We start from the raw sequence: 23,490 nt of genomic DNA on the forward strand, positions 1-23,490 counted from the left end.
GTCCATCTTATTTATTATGGCCACGCGGTATCCCACGTTTGGACGGGCCACGGTTTGTTCGTGGCTCCCTGCGAATGAACATTTAAGCTGCCTCCAATCTTTTGCTATTAAAAATAAGGCAACAATGACTAATCTTGCAAATAAATCATTTTGCACACGTGTTAACCCATCTGTAGAATAAATTCTGAGAGGTAGAGCTGCCGGTGAAAGTGTAGAAACATCTGTAATTTTGGAAAATATTGCCAGAGAGGCACAGTACATTTAAATTGTTCATCCAAGAAATGAGCCTCAATGTTGGGGGAAATATAGACAGTATGTAGGTTTTCGTTTGTTTTTTGAGATGGAGTCTCGCTCTGTCTCCCAGGCTGAAGTGCAGTGATGCAATCTCAGCTCACTGCAACCTTCGCCTCCCAAGTTCAAGCGATTCTTCTGCCTCAGCCTCCCAAGTAGCTGGGATTACAGGCACGTGTCACCACACTGGGCTAATTTTTGTATTTTTAGTAGAGATGAGGTTTCACCATGTTGGCCAGGCTGGTCTCGACCTCCTGACCTCAAGTTACCTGCCAACCTCGGCCTCCCAAAGTGCTGGGATTACAGGCGTGAGCCACCATGACCAGCCAATACATAGTTTAAAGTTGTCCAAGTGAAGAAACGGTAGAGAAAGGCTGTTTTCAACAAATGGAGCTCTGGGTAGGGAGATGGTGCTGAACCCACACCGGCCCCAACTCACTTGGTGCTCTGGTCCACATGCTTGCATTTCCCAGCTGTCAGTAAAAGGCTAGGCCCACTTGGCCCCTTGACCCTTCTCAGGGCTCTGATGTCCTGGTCCCAGGGCAGGTGGAAGTGTGAACGGTGACCTGAGCCACTATGACAAGCAGCCATAATTGGTCTCCCCAGGTACCCATGAAGAGGAGCAGGCAGGCCAGGCGGGAGGGGGTGGGGGTGCAGAGCCCAAGAGGGCCAAGTGCTTCCCGTCTAGCCATTCCAAATGAGTGGTGAGCACCTCTTGCCACATCCCCTGCACAAGCTGCAGGGGACACCACAGCCATGCAAGACCACTCCCACTCCATGACATTCACTCAACTGGCTCTGCTCCTGGGTCCATCACAGATCTGTTATGTAACTCCTGTGCCCAACAGCCATCACTACCTAAGCATCAAGCCAGGGAGCTGAGGAGATGGAGGCGGGTCTCTGCAAGGCACACTGAGTGTCAAGTCAGGACAGCCAAGTCTATGTAGAAGCAGGGCAGGCCTTTCTCCCACTTCCACAAATCTGGCCCAACTACTGCAAACTGGAAATAGAAGGAAAGATCTTCTGCCCCCAGCTGAGTAGGGGATACCTCTTAGCAAACCAAAGACAGCGTTTGAGAGAAAGAACCCTTGTCAACCTCATCTCCCAGCCCAAGCCCTGCTCCCACTGACTGAGACGGCCAGGCACTCCAGTAAATTAAATCATACCTACATGCTCTGAGGTTACTGCTATTAAAATTATCTAACCTATCCATCCTGCATCTACCTTTCTTCTCAAAGCAAATATGTATTGTTTTGGAAAATCTAGATTTTCCCACATCCTATTTAAACTCCATTGACAAATATGTGTATAGATGCACTTCCTCCTCCTGGAGATGAGGCTAGGACCCCACATGTTCTGGGAAGGGGTCACGAGACCTCTGCTCCTTGAGTTACCTGCCTGTCTCATTCCTCTGTGTGTGCTCAAGGTGGTCCCACTCGCTGCAAAGCCCTCCTGCACTTCACCTGCCAACCTCCACTGTCCACTGAGCCTCAACTGCCCTTGCTCCAGAGAGCACTGGCTCCTCAGCTCATCGCCAGGCAGAGCCGACTGCTGCCTCCCGGAACCCCCATGGTTTTAACCTGAAGCTTTATTCACGTGCTTTCAGGGTCTAAGCAGCAATCCAATACACTAGGCTTCCCAGTGGGGCTGCAAGCTCTCCAAGGGCAGGTCTGTGTTGGGGGCAGCTACTCAGCAGGAAGGGCCCAGGACTCAAAACCAGAAAACCTGGGTGCTTCCTCCCCCAGGATCTTAGGCAATTCACCCCTCTGAGCCTCAGTCTCTCCACCTACAAAATAGGTGCAATAATTTCAAGGTTTCAGGGCAGTTAAAAGGATTACATAAAACCATATATTTGAAATATAATTTGCAAAGCCCCACAAATTCCAATATTAATATAATTAGCATGTTAATATTAATTAATATCCTCACACATACCCTTCACCAACATCTATCATTGTGCCTCGCAGGCACCCAAACTGATTGCTGATGGGATCCCAGATTCACTGCTCACTCTGGATGAAACAAAAACCACAGGCACTAGAGGTGCAGCAGACCAGGAGGCTCTGCCAGTAGCTACAGCGGCGCCATGGGGTTAGTTATTTTCTCTCAGAGCTTTTTGGTAAATGATGACCCAGAGGGCTTTGGAGAATGGCCCTGCTGAGTGGAGTGGAGGTTCTCAGCCACTTGCCAGCAGGACAGGCCCCCCCCGCCTGGGTGCAGGCAGTCCACAGGGGTTGGAGCAGGAGATAAATAAAGGTACCAAGCTCCACACACATCCCTTGGAGTAGGGGGGCTGTCTGATTTGAAAATCCCTTTGAGGGTAACAGAGGCAGTAACTTCCAGAGGTCTCAGTGCACCCCCTCTGTTGGGGAGGGGGACCATCTGGGATGGCCCATGACCCACAGATAAAGGGTCTACGGATCCTGGCTTCCCAGAGAGGAGGCTGGAGTCTTCAGGAGATCACCAAGCATATTAAGTTGGTTAAGAAGCAACAGGCACACGTGCTTCCACATTTCTCCTTCCATCTTCATGGTCACGTGACCTGCCCTACCTCCAAACCACAACCTTGGGAGCTAAAGGCATTCGAATCAAGGACTTCACCAGAACCTGTGAGGTGGGCAGAGAGGGTACAAATAGCGCCCCTTGCCTTAGCACGAGTGAAGCTCAAAGAGGGCAAGTGGCTTGCCCAAGTTCACAGCTGGGTTTCCTGACTCAATCCAGTGCCCTGTTCACCACTCCTGCAACGGTGCCGTCCAGCTAAAAAAAGGTTGAAGATCTCATCTTTCCTACAGAGAATTTGAAACAAAGCGCGAGAGCTGTTTTAGAACTTCTCTGATTCTTTTCTATCTATAGCTACCTTTCAAATGCTATGGGTAAATGTTTATAACCCGGTGTTAAGTAAAAAATGAGATAACGTGTGTTCATGCCTAGAAAGAACATCTGCCCAAACCTGAGCCATGATTACTTCTTGATTTGGAAATTTGGGGTAATTTTTATTCTTATCCCCAATCTTTCCTGTGCTTCAAGTTTACTATAATCAACAGGTACGGCCAGGCGTGGTGGCTCACGTCTGTAATCCCAGTACTTTGGGAGGCCGAGGCGGGTGGATCAAGAGGTCAGGAGATCGAGACTATCCTGGCTAACATGGTGAAACCCCGCCTCTACTAAAAATACAAAAATCAGCCGGGCACCGTGGCAGGTGCCTGTAGTCCCAGCTACTCGGGATGTTGAGGCAGGAGAATGGCGTGAACCCAGGAAGCGGAGCTTGCAGCGAGCCGAGATCGCGCCACTGCACTCTGTCTGCCTGGGAGACAGAGCAAAACTCTGTCTCAAAAAAAAAAAAACCAAAAAAAAAACCAAGTACTACTTCTAATATCAGAGAAGCCTATTGTTTTTCAAAGGTACAAGACTGAGATCAACGTGGCAAACTTTTCACCAAATATTCACTTAGTGGGATGTGACGCAGGTTCAGCACAAAGGCTTTCTGGGTGGATCTTCCCCCTGTGGTTTCCACCCCAGAGAAGGAAAAGGAAGTGTCCACCAAGCTTCCTGTCTCCCATCACAGGCCTAAGACCTCCCACACCAGCCAGCCAGACTCAAGGCTGTTTAGTGAGCACCACTGGCTCCTGGAATAACCAATCCTGTTCCAACCACCCCTAATATCTTTTTTTTTTTTTTTTTTGAGATGGAGTCTCGCTGTCACCCAGGCTGGAGTGCAACGGCGTAGTCTCAGCTCACTGCAACCTCCGCCTCCCAGGTTCAAGCAATTCTCCTGCCTCAGCCTCCCAAGTAGCTGGGACTATAGGCACGTGCCACCACACCTGGCTGATTTTTGTATTTTTAGTAGAGACAGGTTTTCACCATGTTGGCCAGGCTGGTCTCCAATTCCTGAGCTCAAGTGATCTGCCCACCTCGGCCTCCCAAAGTACTGGGATTACAGGTGTGAGCCACCACACCCAGCCATATCCGTCATTTTTCAAGAATAATTATAGCTTTATCCTGAGTGGCAGTGCCACGAACCCATCCAACCATTCATTTGTTTAGTCAAAAACCACTTCACTACCTACTGTGTGCATTTCGCCAGACACTGAGCCATGATTAACCTAAGACTGGAAAAGTCACCAACCAGAAGCCACGCACCATCCTTCTACGCCGTACCCGAGCATAGGGCTTCAGCCACGCTAAAACAGCAGCAAATAGACACGTGAACAAATGCTACCTGGGTGTCCGCCTATTCCAGCTGTCACCCACCTCTGCATTTAGATTTATCCTCTCCAGTCCTGAGGACAAGCAGTTTGGGAATGATGGCCCGGTAAGAACGCTGGTGGAGGCGAGGCACGGTGGCTCACGCCTGTAATCCCAAAACTTTGGGAGGCCAAGGCGGGCAGATCACAAGGTCAGGAGTTCGAGACCAGCTTGGCTAACATGGTGAAACCCCATCTCTACTAAAAATACAAAAATTAGCCAGGCATGATGGTGGGTGCCTGTAATCCCCGCTCCCTGGGAGACTGAGGCACGATAATCACCCAGGAGGCGGAGGTTGCAGTGAGCTAAGATCCTGCCACTGCACTCCAGCCTGGGCAACAGAGGGAGACCCTGTCTCCAAAAAAAAAAAAAAAAAAAAAAAGAATTCTGGCAGACTTAGACGTACTGTTAGTACCTGCACCACATTAGTACCTGCTTTTCCACAGAGACGGAGGCGAAGGGGAGGGAATGATGAGAAAATCTACAACTTGGGTGACCCTTCAATTCTCTCTGTGGCCGCCTCCCACTCTACCTCGTCCTGTTTTCTGTCCTCTCTGACGCTGAGAAGATGGCATTCAGCAAACATTTATTTCAGGTCTCCTAAGTGCTGAGACTTAGTATCAAACAACTCCATAGACATGAACTCAGACCTCTGCTTTGCATGTGCTCTTCCTTCTACCTGGAGCCCACTTATTCCTCCACCTTAATACACATCACCTCACTAGACAAGCCCCCGCCCAGGCGACAATGGCCTAAGGTTCCCTAAGAGCCCCCGGGGCAATCATAATTGCTTGTGTGTCTGATTTCTCTCTCCCCAGCTGCACTCGGCTCCTGAGGGTGGCTCCCCACAAACAGCCTGGCACACAGGTCTGCGATGCCTCCTTCTCAAATAAATGAATGGGCCTGTAAGGTCATAAGAAAAGCATGTCCTGTGTGCCAGGTACCGGGCTGAGCTCCATCAGACATGGGTCAGGCCAGCCACGTGACAGCCACACTGTTATTACTCCCACCTTACAGATGAAGGAAAGTGTATCATTCGCCCCCTATTTTTAAACAGCAGGAATTAGAACCTGGTAAGCATCTTGCCCAAGGCCACAGGGCTAATAAGCGCACAGATTTAAACTGCATCTCCCAATTCTCTCTCTGGGTCACCAGGACTGCTCAGCGCATTACCTCCCTCTCTCCCTCCTCCTCCTGTGCTGCTCCATTTCCTTTTAAGATGGAGTCTTGTTCTATCACCCACCAGACTGGAGTGTAGTGGCATTATCTCAGCTCACTGTAACCTCCGCCTCCCGGATTAAAGCAATTCTCCTGCCTTAGCCTCCCGAGTAGCTGGGACTATAGGCGTGTGCCATCATGCCTGGCTAACTTTTTTTAGTAGAGACGGGGTTTCACTGTGTTGGCCAGGCTGGTCTCAAACTCCTGACTTCAGGCGATCTGCCCACCTCGGCCTCCCAAAGCTGGGATTACAGGCGTGAGCCACCACACCCAGCCTAAGACTCTTAAAAGAAAAAAAAAAAAGTTCCAGCTGACCAGTCATGGTGGTTCACACCTATAATCTCAGCGCTTTAGAAGGCCAAGGTGGAAGGATCTCCTGGGCCCAGGAGGTAGAAACTGCAGCAAGCTATGATAGCACCACTGCACTCCAACCTGGGCAACAGAGCGAGACTCCATCTCAAAAAACAAAAAAAGTTCCAGCTCAGAGGAGCCAGTTCCCAGCAGGCAAGGGGTCAGCAGTGGGGCAGACACCGTTACAACAGTGGGCTCCAGAACCTGCCCTGGCTCACACAGGGTCTTTAAGACCAGAAGCTGCTAGAAGACAAGAGAAAGGCGGCGGGGTCTAAAAGCGATGCCAGGGGCTGTAGGAAAGCCAACGGGACAAAGGCCTGGTCTTCCAGAAGTTCTCTGCAGGAATGAAGGAGGGATGAGAAGGGAAGGTAATACTGCCCCATAACACGTGGCTGAGCATGTCACATCCTTCCAGAAACTTTCAAGGCCTCCCTGTTGACTACATCAGGATCAAGTTCAAACTCCTTGCCAGGGCCTCCAAAGGTCTTCAGGACACAGACCCAACACAGCCACAGGCAGTTCAAGCCTCTGTGTCTGAGAGGTGAGGCAGCTCAGACCTCCACATCTGCCCGGAGTTCCCTCTACCTGGAACACCCTCCTTCTCCTTCATAGGTCGAGCACCCCTCGTCCTTCAGGGCCAAGATGACTTCCAGCACCCCAGGGTTATGGGGGAGGAGCATGGGCTCTGAGGTCAGACCTACTGGTTCAAAACTCAGCTGTTCCACTCTCTGCTGCCTCCCCTACAAAATGCAGACAATGACAGCCCCCACCACATTGGGTGGTAGGAAAATTAAATACAGTAATTCATGAAAGCGCTTTGAACTGTGCCTGGCACACAGTAAGTGCTCAATAAACGGACTGTTGTTCCTATTGTCCTCTGGGCCCCTTTAGGGCCCTCTGTTTCCACCACAAGTAGGGCACTGTCTTACACATATTTGTTACACATTGGGCTCCCTCTGCCAACCACCTTTTAGAGGGCTGCCCCAGCACAGTGCAGGGCAGCATGGTCTTCGGTGAGTGCTTACTACCCAGGGCTGCAGGGACTGGGGCAGACCCCACACAGAGCTCTCCCAGGGGCCCAGCTATTGGCCTCCCAGAACTCCCACCCCAAATCCCCAGTCTAAAGGCCCAGAGCTGTGACTCGTTTTCAAAACAATAAAAAGCTGTACCCTGCCTTGCCGGGGCTGTTTCCACTCCAGGGAATTTACAGAGAGAAAATGAGCACAGCAGGGACTGGAAATAGCACTGAGCCCTTCTCAGGGTGAGGGACTGGGCAGGCCAGCCAGAGACCAGGAGCAAAACCTCTAAGACAGAGAAGGAGCAAACGGCCTCCGGACAGAAGCCCCTGCTCACAGAATTCGGCCAACAGGAAAGAACTAGGACAAGTGGCTCATTCACCCTTCTGCCTCGAAGCTCTTCTTTCTACTTGGTTGGAGAAATTCAGAAGGGGCTCCTTGAATAACCCACCACCACCGTGGGTGCAACAAATAAGACATCCAGAATCCCAATGACTGCACAAATGCTTCTGGGGGAAATCACAGCTCCTTCTCCACCCACATTAGCTGTTGGAGCCTCGTATCCAGATTGGGGTCACTAAATCAGTGTCCATCTTCCCAGCACTGGGAGCCTCTAGAAGGCAGGCACCAGGTCCCACTGATCATCAGACCGCTATGCCCCAGCATAGTGCCTGGCACATAGTAGATGCTCAGTAAGTTGCAAGACAAGATCTGGCAGCAAGAGAGAGGTCCTGGTTCGATGATTCCATACAGGCTTGCCACGTATCATGGAGAAGAGCGTCATGAATTCCCTCTGGGCCTCAGTTTACCGCATCTGCAAATAGGGACAACTGTTCCTTACTCACACAGCTGCTGTGCAAATTACACAGGAAAATATATGTGGAAAGCACAAAAGCCTCAGATGAACGTCAGTCATCCTTCAGGCTTCAGCTCAACCGTCTCCTTATGAGGGAGTCTTTCCTGCGGCCACGATCCCCCTCCCCGGGAACTGAACCTGCCTCTGTACTCTTTCTACTCCTTTGTTTGGTATTTTTTCACATCATTGTGATCACCTGTTTCCAAGTCTGATTCCCCCATGCTTGAGAGCTCCTTGAGAGCTTGGGTATCAAATGTTTGTGTCCAGGTGGGCACACACACCTGGCTGCTGGGACTCTCCCACCCCAGCGTCCCAGGTCCCAACTCTGATACGCACAGCACCCTAGGCAAGGTTCAGAGGTGCAGAGCCTAGGGGTCCTACCAAGGAAGCTGAATAGGTAGATAGAAAGGGACACTGTAGGCATAACCTGTCAACGAAGTCACACCTCTGAGACCTGCGCTGTCTCTGCAGGTGCAGGTGAGCTTGTTTGCCTGGCTGACTCTGCAGCGCAGGGCCTCCAGGGCACAGATTGCTGCTTCTTTCCTTACAAAAGCACCAGCAGTCAGATAAATAATACATGGCCTTCACCTCACCACAGGTATCAGGCATGCAAATACCTGCTTTGCCCCAAAATGCCCTGGAAAGGAGGGAGGAGTAAAACGTCTGGCCTTATACAACACCTCCAGAGGGGATGTATTGGGAATCCATGCCCAACCCCCAGCCTAACTGCCTTGCCTTGGCCTGGAGCCATCCAGCACTGGAGGTAAGTGGATCCAAGCGAGGTACCAAGGGTGTGCCCAGGAGGAAACGTACAATCCACGGGAAGGATACAGACACTCAAAACCAGTCCCCACAGTCCCTTTGGAGGCAAACATCTTTCGAGCTCCACGTCCCAGTCGATCCCCTTCCAAACCTGCGGACCTATGTGGCGGGCGTGTACACCCTCCACTCACGACGCAGCCCCGAAAGCCCCCCGCCGACCACCCTCCCAGGTCACGGCCACCCGCACAGGGCACGGACGCCTCCCCCACTCACTCGGCCGTGCCAGTCGCCAGCACACCCACCCGGGAGCACACAATCCCTCTTGCAAAGCGCCTTGGTTCATCCGCCTCCCTCTCCCGGGGCCACCCCCCGGACAGGTCCGATTACACTCCAGGCGCTGCCCCCGCCACGTTGGCGTGGAAAGGGAGCGGGCATACCCACGGGCGACCTCGCGGGGCGGAGAGAAGGCACGGGTGGGGAGACGGATGCCCCCTCCCTCCGCGGCCGCGCCGGCCGCCGTAGTGCCCCCCTCGCCCGGGCGCCGGCGGCCGAAGCCGGGCGTCCCTCGCGCCGGCCTCTCCGAAACAAGCAGCCCCCCGCGCTCGGGAGTCGCAGCTCCCCCTTGGGGCTCCCGGGCGAGGCCGGCCAGGCAGGATACCTCAGGAGCCCATGGCGGTGGCGGCGTGTGCGGACGATGCGCGGCAGCCGGGCTCTGCGGGCGGGGCGGGCGGGCGGGCGGCGCCGCAGCCCCGGAGTCTCCGCCGCCGCCGGCGCGTCCCGGGCCCAGTGGAGTGCAGCCGCGGCGCGCATGCGCTCTGGGCTCGCCGCCGGGGAGGGCGGGGCTGCGGACGCGGCTGAGATCACTGCCTGGGCCTTAAAGGGGCCGCGCCCCGAACCCCAGCCCGCCGCCCCGGGGGTTGGGGCGTGACCCGGGTTCTCTTGCCACTCACAAAACCAGCTACGACCGGCCCCCAACCCCGAGAGCTTTCTGGGCTGCGATCTCTGCCCCTGACCCTCGCTGGTGCTTCACTTCTCTTAACCCTCATTTCCTCCATTTGAGCCTGTTTTGAAGATGAAACGAAATACAATGGCTATTTGTTGAGTGAAGGATGAGTGTGGAATTGTGGAATGAACGTGGACCAAGTGTTGTGTGCAGTTAGGCCAGATGAAATTGCAAAGCACTGAAAGAGGCCTTTTTTTTCCCACTCCACTTAGCAGCGATTCTTTCTTGCTCCATCTGGCTCTAGGCTGCCGAACTAGCAAAAGTCTTCAGATAGGGTTCAAGCCGCCTAGTCCATTTCTGTTTGCCGGTCCAGACATCACCTAGGTTAACTGAACAACATAAAATGCAATTAAGTTCTGGCATTGATGTGCTCAAGATCCCCAAATGTATTTATGTCTCCAGACTCCTCCCCTGAACTGTCTACCCAACACCTCTTCCTTGGAGGTCCAGCAGGCATCTCAAAGTCAGCGTGTCTGAGCTGAGCCAACCCCAATTCCACACACACAAACCTGCTCCCTCTCAGCCTTGCCTCCATCAGCTGTTGACAATTCCATCCTTCCAGTCCCCAGGCCAGAACTCGGAGTCAGCTGTGAATGAATGCCCCCCTTCTGCCCGCTACCCAATAAGGCAGGCAGAAGATCCTGTTGGCTCTATCTGCAAAATAGATCTAGACTCTGATGTCTGCCACTCCTCTTCCAGTGCTACCACCCTGGTCCAGTATCTGCACAGGATTATTGCAAAGTTCTGCTAACCCATCTCCCTTGTTCCAACCTTGTCCTCTGATCCATTCTATCAATTCAGGGGTGAGGGAGATCCTTTTTTCTTTTTTTCTTTTTGAGACAAAGTCTCGCTCTTTGTCTCAAAGTTGCCCAGGCTGGAGTGCAGTGGCGCGATCTCAGCTCACTGCAAGCCCCGCCTCCCGGGTTCACGCCATTCTCCTGCCTCAGCCTCCCGAGTAGCTGGGACTACAGGCGCCCGCCACCACGCTCGGCTAATTTTTTGTATTTTTAAGTAGAGACAGGGTTTCACCGCGTTAGCCAGGATGGTCTTGATCTCCTGACCTCGTGATCCGCCCGCCTCGGCCTCCCAAAGTGCTGGGATTACAGGTGTGAGCCACCGCGCCCGGCCAAGATTCTTTTAAAATCTGCCGGGCACGGTGGCTCACGCCTGTAATCCCAGCATTTTGTGAGGTCGGGTGGATCATTTAAGGCCAGGAGTTACAGACCAGCCTGGCCAACATGGTGAAACCTTGTCTCTGCTAAAAATACAAAAATTAGCTGGGCCTGGTGGTGCATGCCTGTAGTCCCAGCTACTCAGGAGGCATGAGAATTGCTTGAACCCGGGATGCCGAGGTTGGGTTCTGGTGAGCCAAGATCGTGCCAATGCACTCCAACCTGTGTGACAAAATAAGAATCTGTCTCAAAAAATAAAATAAAATCGAAATCAAAACATGGCACTTTTTTGCTCAAAACCCTCCATTGGCTCGCTATTTCGCTCTACGTAAAAGCCTTACAAGTCCTTACAAACACTTGATCTGACATTCTACTCTCCTGGGTATTCCTGATCTCATTCATCTCTTACCCTTTCCCTCCACACTGATCCCTTGCTGTTCCTAGAACAAGCTGAGCACACTCAGCCCCGAGCCCCCTGCACTAGCTGTTCCCTCTGCTGCGATCGCTGTTTCCCCAGATACCTGAATGGCTCCTCCATTACCTTCTTCAAGGGTTTGCTCAAATGTCCTCCACTTAGTGAGGCCTGCCGTGAGCACCCCTAGTAAAACTACCAGACCCCTCACATGCACTCTGTATTTCCCTTTACCATGCCCTACTTTCCCTGTCACTTCATTTCTTTCTTTCTTTTTTTTTTTTTTCGAAGCGGAGTCTCGCTCTGTCACCCAGGCTGGAGTACAGTGGCGCTATCTCGGCTCACTGCAAGCTCCGCCTCCCGGGTTCAGGCCATTCTCCTGCCTCAGCCTCCTGAGTAGCTGGGACTACAGGCGCCCGCCACCACGCCCGGCTAATTTTTTGTATTTTTAGTAGAGATGGGGTTTCACCGTGTTAGCCAGGATGGTCTCGATCTCCTGACCTCGTGATCTGCCCGCCTCTGCATCCCAAAGTGCTGGGATTATAGGCGTGAGCCACCGCACCTGGCCCTGTCACTTCATTTCTATCATATTATATAGTTTGCCTATTTCTCTGTGTGTCTTCTTCTAGTAGAATATAAGATTTTTGGTTTTTTTTGTTTTGTTTTTGAGACAGTCTCTGTCACCCAGGCTGGAGTGCAGTGGCACAATCTCAGGTCACTGCAACCTCCGCCACTCAGGCTCAAGTGATCCTCCCACTGCAGCCTCCTGATTAGCTGGGATTAGAGGCATGTGCCACCATACCCGGCTAATTTTTGTTTTTTGTTTTTTGTTTTTTTTTTTGTAGAGATGGAGTTTCGCTATGTTGCCAGGGCTGGTCTCGAACTCCTGGGCTCAAAGCAATCGCCCGTCTCGACCGCTCAAAGTGCTGAGATGACGGGTGTGAGCCACTGTGTGCCTGGCCAATAAATTCTGAGGAGAAAGGTTTTCATCCTTTTTGGCTTTGTTGTTGTTGTTGTTGTTGTTGTTTGAGATGGACTCTTACTCTGTCACCCAAGCTGGAATGCAGTGGCGCAATTTCGGCTCACTGCAGCCTCAACCTCCCAGGTTCAAGCAATTCTCTTGCCTGTGCCTCCCAAGTATCCTTCTTGTTTTCTGACGTAATCCCAGTACTTAGTACAGGGTCTGGCATAGAGAACATGCCCCAAAAAAGTAGGTATAACATGACCAGAGATCCTGTAATACCAAAATCCCATAGAACAATTCCTCCCTAGCCCCAGGTAGGACATGCCTGGGTCTGTCCTAAGAAGAGCAAGGCTTATCTATTGCATTGTAGTAACTCGTTTATGACTTCCCAGCTCTCCCTCCCTACACACTAACCCCTTCAGGAGGAAGTCTTTGTCCCAATTACCCACCATATCTGCAATGTGTAGTACAAAACACTTACAGATCAGACACAACCTGACTTACACTTCCCCTCCAGGGCTTTCAGTTCTGGGTCTTGGTTTCTGCTTAGGGGCACTCTTGGGTCTCAACTTACAGAGGCCCCAGGCTGGCAGGGGGCAGAGGCAGGTGGTGGGTATTTTTAGGCTTGGTTGCCAGGAAGGGGCTCAAAGACAGAAAGTCACCTGGTCTGAGTGATATGGCAGGTCAGCAGGTGGTATTGGGGGCCCTAGTTGGTGCTCCCTATGGGAGGAAAAAAGCCCTCTCAAGACCTTTACTCAGGTTTTCCAAAATGAAGATAAACACCTACCTTGCTATCTTCCCTCCCACCCCTCCTCCATGCAACTACCCATCCTTCCTTTTAAGAGACAGGGTTTTGCTCTCTCACCCAGGCTGGGGTGCAGTGGTTTGATCATAGTTCACTGCAGCCTCAAACTCCTGGGCTCAAGCAATCCTCCACCTCTGCCTCCCAAGTAGCTAGGACTACATGGGCATACCATCACACTCTGCTAATTTTCTATTTATTTATTTATTTATTTATTTATTTATTTATTGACAGAGTCTTGCTCTGTTGCCCAGGCTGGAGTGCAGTGGCACGATCTCGACTCACTGCAACCTCCCAGGTTCAAGCGATTCTCCTGCCTCAGCCTCCCGAGTAGCTGGGATTACAGGCACGTGCCACTATGACCAGCTTTTTTTTTTTTTTTTTTTTGTATTTTTGTTTTTTAGTAGAGACAGAGTTTCACCATGTTGCCCAGGGTGCTCTCGAACTCCTGAAGCTCCGGCAATCCGCCCACCTTGGCCTCCCAAAGTGCTAGGATTACAGGCGTGAGCCACCGCGCCTGGCCTAATTTTCAATTTTTAATGTTTTTATAGAGACAGGGTCTTGAACTCCTGGCCTCAAGCAATCCTCCTGCCTCTGCCTTCCAAAGTGTTGGGATTACAGATGTGATCAGCGTGCCTGGCCTATTCTTTCTAACAAGGCTCAAAGATTCCACTTACATGTGTCCGCTTTCCCCTTCACTGCCCTGGTTCAGTCTGACTTAACTTCTGGACAATTATAATGGTTTCCCAGGCCCCCAGCCTCACCTTTCCCCCTGCCCACAGGCTAATGAAGAAAGAATGCTTTTCTCAATGACCAGCTCCACCCCTTTCAACTCAACTCAGCAAACAGCTACTCCTACTCTCCCTTCAAGGACCAAATCAGATATCACCTTTTGGTTCCTTCTTTTTTTTTTTGAGACGGAGTCTCGCTCTGTCGCCCAGGCTGGAGTGCAGTGGTGTGATCTCGGCTCACTGCAAGCTCCACCTCCCGGGTTCACGCCATTCTCCTGCCTCAGCCTCCCGAGTAGCTGGGACTACAAGCGCCCACCACCACGCCCGGCTAATTTTTTGTATTTTTAATAGAGACGGGGTTTCACCATGGTCTCGATCTCTGACCTCGTGATTCGCCCACCTCGGCCTCCCAAAGTGTTACAATTACAGGCATGAGCCACCGCGCCCAGCCTTTTTTTTTTTGAGACGGAGTCCCACTCTGTCGCCAGGCTGGAGTGCAGTGGCATGATCTCGGCTCACTGCAATCTCCACCTCCACCTCCTGGATTCAAGCAATTCTCCTGCCTCAGCCTCCAGAGTAGCTGGGACTACAGGCACACAACACCACACCCAGCTAATTTTTGTATTTTTAGTAGAGATGGGGTTTCACCATGTTGGCCAGGATGGTCTCGATCTCTTGAACTCATGATCCGCCCGCCTCAGCCTCCCAAAGTGCTGGGATTACAGGCGTGAGCCACCGTGCCTGGCATGGTTCCTTCTTGATCCCCACTTCCCTCTCTATCCTCCAAATTATGTTTTAATTAGTTTCTCCCTAACAAAAAATTGGAAATAACCTGAAAGTCGTTGAAGAATGGTTAAGTAAATTATATAGATCCATGCCACGAATGGCATATTGTATAGATATTAATGTAGTCTCTTGACACATTCCTAATCATTTCCATATTGAGTGAAAAAGGCAATTATAAACTTATATGATAGCCTTTCTGAACGCTGTAAAAAAAAAATGCTTAGAAGAAAGATTGGCTTTGGCTGGGTGTGGTGGCTCACGCCTGTAATCCCACTTTGGGAGACCAAGGCGGGTAGATCACTTGAGGTCAGGAATTCGAGACCAGCCTGACCAACATGGTGAAACCCCGTCTCTACTAAAAATACAAAATTAGCTGGGCATAGTGGCGCATGCCTGTAATCCCAGCTACTTGGGAGGCTGAGGCAGGACAATTGCTTGGACCCAGGAGGCAGAGGTTGCAATGAGCTGAGATCACGCCACTTCACTCCAACCTGGGCAACAAGAGTGAAACTCCATCTCAAAAAAAAAAAGAAAAGAAAGAAAGGTTGGCTTTGTTCCTTCTCCACTCCCACTGTTTCACTTGACTGGTCTTAAAAAATAATAATAATAGAAAAGATTGGAAGGAAATAGAACAAAATGCCAATAATGGATTGTTCTCAGTGGCAAGATTATGAACATTGGGCTATCTTCTTGTATTTTTATTTTCATTTTTGCTTCTCTGTATTCTCCAAAAAGTGTTTCAAAAAGCATATTATGTTTTCGGAAAGAAAAAAATGTTATTTAAGGCTCACACCTGTAATCCCAGCACTTTGGGAGGTCGAGGCGGGCAGATCACCTGAGGTCAGGAGTTCCAGACCAGCCTGGCCAACACGGTGAAACCCCATCTCTACTAAAAATACAAAATTAGCCAAGTGTAGTGGCGCATGCCTGTAATCCCAGCTATTCAGGAGGCTGAGGCAGGAGAATCGGTTGAACCCGGGAGGCGGAGGTTGCAGTGAGCCGAGATCAAGCCACTGCACTCCAGCCTGGGCAACAAGAGCAAAACTCTGTCTCAAAAATAAAATAAAATGGCCGGGCAAGGTGGCTCACGCCTGTAATCCCAGCACTTTGGGAGGCCGAGGCGGGCGGATCACGAGTCAGGAGATCGAGACCATCCTGGCTAACACGGTGAAATCCCGTCTCTACTAAAAATATTTTAAAAAATTAGCCGGGCGTGGTGGCAGGCGCCTGTAGTCCCAGCTACTCTCAGGCTGAGGCAGGAGAATGGCGTGAACCCGGGAGGCAGAGCTTGCAGTGAGCTGAGATCACGCCACTGCACTCCAGCCTGGGCAACAGAGGGAGACTCCGTCTCAAAAAAATAAATAAATAAATAAAACGTAAAATTAAATAAAATAACGAACTAAAAAAGGGGAATTTATGGGTTCACTTAAGAAGTTCAAAGCAGAGCTGGATTTGAGGCCTCACACAGTGTCATTGGGATGCTATTTCTCTCCGTCTCTTGCTCTGTGTGTGTGTGTGTGTGTGTGTGTGTGTGTGTGTGTTGGCCCCATTCCCATGTGGCCTTTTCCCCCCCAGTGGCAGAGTGGCAGAGAGAGCACCTCTTTGCCAAGAATTCCAAGATATGTCCCACAGTCACCTCTGATTGGCCCAGCCTGAGTCATGGTCCCATCTCTGAGCCAATCATTGTAGCCAGGAAATGAGGGGCATCAATTGGCCAGGCCTGGATCACAGGCCCACCCTGGAGCCAGTGGGTGGAGTCAGCCCCTTCAGAACCAAGTGTACCGAAAAGGAGGCATGAGTACCTAAAGAAAAATGGGGTGCCATGACCAGAAAAACTGGGAAAGAGTGCTGGGGAAAAAAACTCAGATGTTCTGCCTCTCTGGGATTTTAAGTGGCTCTCCAAGGGTCATCCAGAAGGAAGATCAGGGACAGGGCTGAGATGTGACCTCACCCAGAGCAGAGATGGAGGGACCTAGGACAGAGCCATCAGCTCTTTGGGTGGCTCTTTGGAGGCCATTAGCCTGTGCAGTCCTCAACTGCCTGGTCAAATCCCAGCTCCACCACTGACAGGCTGTGGGATTCTGGGCAAGTCTTGTAAGCCTCAGTAAGCCCCAATTTCTTTTCTTTTCTTTTTTTTTTTTTTTTTTTTTGAGACAGAGTTTCGGTCTTTTCACCCAGGCTGGAGTGCAGTGGCATGATCTTAGCTCACTGCAACCTCCGCCTTTCGGTTTCAAGCGATTCTCCTGCCTCAGCCTCCCGAGTAGCTGGGATTACAGGCGCCCACCACCACTCCCGGCTAATTTTTGTATTTTTAGTAGAGACGGGTTTCACCATGTTGGCCAGGATGGTCTTGAACTCCTGACCTCGTGATCGGCCCGCCTTGGCCTCCCAAAGTGCTAGGATTACAGGCGTGAGCTACCGCGCCTGGCCTTCCAATGTCTTCATCTGTAAAATGGGAGTATGAACAGGACCATCCTGTCAGAGCTGATGTGGGGATCAAACAAAATAACACAAGTAAGGCTGGTAGCACAGGGCCTAGCACATCCTAAGCACTCAGTAAGTGTTTCCTCTGATATCTACAATAATAAGCAGAGTAAGAAGGTTCTTTTTGAAATAGCTGTTTATTTATTAAATTTTTTTTTAGATGGACTCTCGCTCTGTTGCCCAGGCTGGAGTGCAATGGCATGATCTCAGGTCACTGCAACCTCTGCCTGCCTCCCTTGCTCAACTGATTCTCCTGCTTCAGCCTCCTGAGTAGCTGGGATTACAGGTGTGCGCCAACACACCAAGCTAATTTTTGTATTTTTAGTAGAGATGGGATTTCACCATGTTGGCCAGGTTGGTCTCAAACTCCTGACTTCATGATCTACCCACCTCAGCCTCTCAAAGTGCTGGGATTACAGCTTTGAGCCACCGCTCCCAGCAGAAATCTGAAATTGCTGTTTACAAGTGAAAATATAAACAGGCCCAGTAGGCCAGTTCTGTTTTTGTTGTTGTTGATTTTTTGTTTCTTTTTGAAACGGGGTCTCTCTCTGTCTCTCTCTCTCTCTCTCTCTCTCTCTCTGTCGCCCAGGCTGGAGTTCAGTGGCATGATCATGGCTCACTGAAACCTTGAACTCTTGGGCGCAAACAATCCTCCTGCCTTGGTCTTCTAAGTAGCTGAGACTACAGGTACATACCACCAGGTCCAGCTAATTTTTTTCTTTTCTTTCTTTTTTTTTTTTTTGTAGAGACATGGTCTCGCTATGTTGACTAGGCTGGTTTCAAATTCCTGGCCTCAAGTGAACCTCCTGCTTTGGCCTCTCAAAGTGCTAAGATTAGAGGCATGAGCCACTGTGCCTGGCCAGTAGGCCAGTTTTTAAGCAAATCTGCCCCTCACACTGTCACCAATGATTATATTTCCAGCAGCCACGTTGTGTCTAGTATCACAGCCTTGATGCTGCTGTTTCCATCACCTAAAACACACTCTTTCTCACTGCTGTCTCCATCCCTTTCCTTCTCCTAGTTAATTCCTACCCTTCCTTCAGGTCCCTGATAAAACTTTCATTCTCCCTGTCATCAAGTGGGAAAAAAAATATGTCATGCAGAGTAATGCATACTGGATGCCTCATGAATGCAATTTTTTTTTTTAAGACGGAGTCTCGGCAGGGCGTGGTGGCTCACACCTGTAATCCCAGCACTTTGGGAGACCGAGGCAGGCAGATCACAAGGTCAAGAGATCGAGACCATCCTGACCAACATGGTAAAACTCGTCTCTACTAAAAATACAAAAATTAGCTGGGCATAGTGGCAGGCACCTGTAATCCCAGCTACCCGGGAGGCTGAGGCGGGAGAATTTCTTGAACCTGGGAGGCAGAGGTTGCAGTGAACCGAGATCGTGCCACTGCACTGTAGCCTGGACAACAGAGTGAGACTCCATCTTTTTTTTTTGAGACAGAGTCTCACTCTGTTGTCCAGGCTGGAGTGCAGTGGCGCAATCTCGGTTAACTGCAACCTCCACCTCCCAGGTTCAAGAAATTCTCCCGCCTCAGCCTCCCGGGTAGCTGGGACTACAGGTATGCGCCACCACGCCTGGCTAAGTTTTTTTTTTTTTTTTTTTTTTGAGATGAAGTCTCACTCTGTCACCCAGGCTGGAGTGCAGTGGTGGGATCTCAGCTCACTGCAACCTCCGCCTCCCGGGTTCAAGCAATTTTCCTGCCTCAGCCTCCTGAGTAGCTGGGATTACAGGCACGTGCCACCACGCCCAGCTGATTTTTGTATTTTTAGTAGACAGGGTTTCTCCATATTGGTCAGGCTGGTCTCGAACTCCTGACCTCGTGATCTGCCCAACTTGACCTCCCAAAGTGCTGGGATTACAGGCGTGAGCCACCGCACTCGGCCGGCTAATTTTTTTTTTTTAGTAAAGACAGGTTTCACCATGTTGGCCAAGCTAGTCTCGAACTCCTGACTTCAAGTGATCTGCCTGCCCCAGCCTCCCAAAGTGCTGGGATTACAGGCATGAGCCACTGCGCCCAGCCATTAATGCAAATATTTGTGTGTGATTTTATTTATTTATATTTTTATTTTTTGAGATGGAGTCTTGCTCTGTCGCCCAGGCTGGAGTGCAGTGGCATGATCTCAGCTCACTGCAACCTCTGCCTCCTGGGTTCAAGCTATTCTCCTGCCTCAGCTCCCCGAGTAGCTGGGACTACACACGCCTGCCACCATGCCTGGCTAATTTTTGTATTTTTAGTAGAGACAGGGTTTCACTATATTGGTCAGACTGGTCTTGAACTCCTGATCCACCCGCCTTGGCCTCCCAAAGTGCTGGGATTACAGGCATGAGCCACCAGGCCTGGCCTTGTGTGTGATTTTCAATGTACAGGACATTTCTGGAAGTCAGGATAATGGGTGCTGACACAAACAGAGGGCAAAAGGGACTGGATCTTAATCATCTTTTTGTTCCCAGAACCTGACACGCAGGGGCAGCCGTGAGTGTCCTTCATCATCTTCATCACTGCTGCTGTTCATTGAGCATTCATTACACGGCAGGCAATGTCAACCAAGATCTTGTGAGTGCCACCTGGCAGATGAGGAAACTGAGGCACAGAGAGGCACTGTTACTTGACCAAGGTCACACCTGCGCCAGCCTGTTTGTTAAATGAACCCAGGAACCCATGCCAGCCCCCGCTTGGTGGAAATCAGCCAGCAACAGAAAATGCTTCCAACTTCACACAGCTCTTCTTGATGGGGTGGCGACATTCAGGTTATCGATGGCCATCAGCAAGCACAACAAGGCCATTCCTAGTGGGCGCGCTACCTGGGGTGTGTGTGTGAGTGAATCAGGGATGCAGCTGGTAGTGATTCACAGATTGCTGCGTAAGGAGCCTGAGTAGGAGACACAAGAGAGCAGAAGCTTCCTTTCTCTGTCTCTCTCAGTTGCACACATGACCTGTGGCTCCATCATCGGTGAGATGAGTCCCACTTCAAACTTACGTAGCCAACAAACAAGCAAACAAAAACAGGCCAAAGAGAAGGATTTCCTATCAGTTTTCCTGGAATCACCAGGAACATGTTTCAGATTCTTTACAAAATTCCAGGATGTAGTCACCTGTCCGGGACATGCCATCAGGAAAGGGAGGTCCACCTTTGGGTCAGGAGCATGCAGGCAGCTGGGGAGGCTGGGTCCTGGGTTTTCCTTTTTTTTTTGAGATTGAGTCTCGCTTTGTCGCTCAGGCTAGAGTGCAATGACACGATCTCGGCTCACTGCAACTTCTGCCTCCCGGGTTCAAGCGATTCTCTTGCCTCAGCCTCCCAAGTAGCTGGGACTACAGATGCGCACCACCATGCCCAGCTAATTTTTATATTTTTAGTAGAGACAGGGTTTCACTGTGTTGGCCAGGCTGGTCTCAAACTCATGACCTCATGATCTGCCCACCTCAGCCTCCCACAGTGCTGGGATTACAGGCATGAGCCACCGCCCCCGGCCAGATCCTGGGTTTTCTCAGGGAAGCTGCAACAAGAGGGAGGAAAAGGGGAGAGGAGGAACCAAGAGGCCTGAGTGGCAGAGCTGCAGTGACTCATCAGGTCTCAGGCCTGCCCTTGGTAAACCTGGATGGTGTGACTTCAAAGTTAATTACACTAGGTGCTTTCAAGATGCTGGGATGAAAGGCCTTGGGAGGCATAATTACTTGAGAAGACATTCTTCAAGGGCCGTGGAGGAGCCCAGGTTACTATCTGTAGGCATCCTCTGCCCCAGGTGGGCCTTTCTTTCGTTTGTTTTTGAGATGGAGTCTTGCTCTGTCACCCAGGTTGGAGTTCAGTGGCGCAATCTCAGCTGACTGCAACCTCCACCTCCTGGGTTCGAGCAATTCTCCTGTCTCAGCCTTCCAAGTAGCTGGAATTACAGGCATGTGCCACCACACCCGCCTAATTTTTGTATTTTTAGTAGAGACGGGGTTTCAACATGTTGACCAGGCTGGCCTCTAACTCCTGACCTCAGGTAATCTGCCCACCTCGGCCTCCCAAAGTGCTAGGATTACAGGCGTGAGGTTCGCCTTCTTAAAGGGGCAGTGCTCCTCCCACAGCTTCAGGGCTGAACCCTCTGCTTATCCCATCAGCCTCTCCTGCACCGGCAACCTTGGTGAAGGCAAGCCCTGGATGTTTACCTTCCTGAACCTCAGTAGGCTACGGGACACCACTTCACATGGGCCACTTGAAAGGATAGAGAGCTGCTGTTAGTGCCCAAGGCTAGGGTGAAAGAAAAGGCGGCCACAGGGAGGAGAAGGAGAAAAAGATGGCTTCATGGCAACCTTTATCCTGCACCTGGGCGTTTCTCCCTCCCTGACCCACATGCAGGCGGGAAACAGGCAGACCCTGGAGAAGGCTGCTTTGAGAACAAATTATGGATGTCTGGTAATTGGGCAGAGTGAGGTCAGAGCTTGGAATGTGTGGACTTCTCCAATGACCAGTTGTGTTCCTGTGGGCGCTTGTGCTGTAGACTCTGGGAAAGAGGCCATGGGGACTGAGCATTCTTAGCCATAACTGTTTCCACATCTGTTTCTGAAATAAAGCAGAGATGAGAGGAGGGAGAAGAGGACGGGAGAGAGAGAATATTTCACTTTGCTATAACACTTTGCACTGCTGACCAAGCGCAGTGGCTCATGCCTGTAATCCAAACACTTTAGGAGGCTGAGGCTGGAGGATGGGTTGAGCCCAGGAGTTTGAGACCAGCCTGAGCAACATAGAGAGAACCCTGTCTCTACCAAAAAAAAAAAAAAAAAAAAGAAAAATTATCCAGGCATGGTGGTGCATGCCTGTGGCCCTAGCTAGTAGAAGGATCATTGGAGCCTGGGAGGTGGAGGCTATAGTGAGCCGTGATCCTGTCACTGCACTCCAGCCTCAGCAGTAGAGCAAGACCCTGTCTCAAATAAATAAATAAAAATAATGCTGCACTAAAGGAGCTTCCATTGGAGCTGCTTCAGGGGTCTGCCTGATCCATTCTCCCTTAGGAAACCCTGGGGTGGGGGCACCAAGGGTAGGAAGCAGGCAGGCAGTGAATGGAGAGGGGATGCTACCCCTAGGAGCAGGCCAGTGACTTCAGGAGCTTGCATTTTTTTTTTTTTTTGAGACGGAGTATCGCTCTGTTGCCAGGCTGGAGTGCAGTGGTGCGATCTCGGCTCACTGCAATCTCCACCTCCCAGGTTCAAGCGATTCTCCTGCCTCAGCCTCCTGAGTAGCTGGAATTATAGGTACGCGCCACCACGACCAGCTAATTTTTGTATTTTTAGTAGAGATGGGGTTTCACCATGTTGGCGAGGATGGTCTCGATCTCTTGACCTCGTGATCTGCCTACCTCAGGCTCCCAAAGTACTGGGATTACAGGCGGAAGCCACCACGCCCAGCCGGAGCTTGTATTTTTGAAGGCGATAAGAAACAGAGGGGAGGTGACGAGACCAAGTGCAGAGGAAACCCAGCCCCTTCTTTTGTCCCAGGTCAAAGTCTCCCTGGTTCCTCCCCTCCTTCCTTTTCAGAATCTTTTGCTGTCTAGTCTTGGACACCCCCTGCTCAAGGGTTCTGTGGCCTCCAAAACACTTGCAGTCCTCTTTGACCTCACAACAACCTCCTCCCACCAGCCGAGCCCGTGAGAGTGTCCCAGCTCAGGCCTTCCTCTTCCTCTCTTGAGCTCCAAGCCTCCCTTCTCACTCCGCACATAACCTGTGATAGAACTTAGAGGAGTGGATACCTGTGTGTGTATGGGGGAGCGGGGTGTGGAAGGGAAGGGGCATGAGGAGATGTGCTGGAATATTAACAAGCACCTACATCTTCATCCAGGCAGTGACTACACAGGAGTAGAAAAACGTACACTCCAGGCCACGTGTGGTGGCTTATGCCTGTAATCCCAGCACTTTGGGAGACTGAGGCAGGTGGATTGCCTGAGGTCAGGAGTTCGAGACCAGCCTGGCCAACATGGTGAAACCTCATCTCTACTAAAAATACAAAAATTAGCTGGTCATGGTGGTGTGCGCCTGTAGTCCTAGCTACTCGGGAGGCTGAGGTAGGAGAATTGGAGGTTGCAGTCAGCCGAGATCACCACTCCAGCCTGGGCAACAGAGCAAGATTCTATCTCAAAAAAAAAAAAAAAAAAAAGGGAAAAAGGAAAATGTACACCCAAGATGTGTGCATTTTTCTGTGCATAAATTACAATTCAATTTTTTAATTTCAATTTTTGAAAATAGAGATGGAGGCTCACTATGATGCCTAGGCTGGCCTTGAACTCCTGGGTTCAAATTATCCTCCCACCTCAGTCTCCCAAATTGCTGCAGATATGACCCACTATACCTGGTCTATAATTCTTTTTTTTTGAGACAGAGTCTCGCTCTTGGCGCCTAGGCTGGAGTAC

General features: G+C 50.8%; 2 protein-coding genes across 15 annotated transcripts in view; both read right to left on the reverse strand.

The window, feature by feature from the left end:
- TMEM184B (transmembrane protein 184B) overlaps positions 1 to 9,556 on the reverse strand; it is a 52,453-nt gene extending 42,897 nt beyond the window's left edge. For 2 of the 6 annotated variants that reach the window (XM_054543429.2, XM_054543432.2), the window contains exon 1: positions 9,398 to 9,551. In XM_054543429.2, the coding sequence (XP_054399404.2) occupies positions 9,398 to 9,549 (152 nt within the window). In that variant the 5' untranslated portion in view covers positions 9,550 to 9,551. Of the gene's footprint in view, positions 1 to 9,397 lie in introns of all 6 variants that reach the window. The other 4 variants (XM_063723056.1, XM_063723057.1, XM_024239906.3 and 1 more) reach the window with 3 other exon arrangements.
- A 256-nt stretch (positions 9,557 to 9,812) lies between these two features.
- CSNK1E (casein kinase 1 epsilon) overlaps positions 9,813 to 23,490 on the reverse strand; it is a 61,671-nt gene continuing 47,993 nt past the window's right edge. For 2 of the 9 annotated variants that reach the window (XR_010139530.1, XR_008517759.2), the window contains exon 13: positions 9,844 to 10,071. The gene's annotated coding sequence lies outside the window, so the exon portion shown is untranslated. Of the gene's footprint in view, positions 10,072 to 19,182; positions 21,651 to 23,490 lie in introns of those variants that run through there. The other 7 variants (XM_063723077.1, XM_063723068.1, XR_010139528.1 and 4 more) reach the window with 6 other exon arrangements.

This window comes from Pongo abelii, chromosome 23, assembly GCF_028885655.2.
Source record: "Pongo abelii isolate AG06213 chromosome 23, NHGRI_mPonAbe1-v2.0_pri, whole genome shotgun sequence".
Lineage (NCBI taxonomy): Eukaryota > Metazoa > Chordata > Mammalia > Primates > Hominidae > Pongo > Pongo abelii.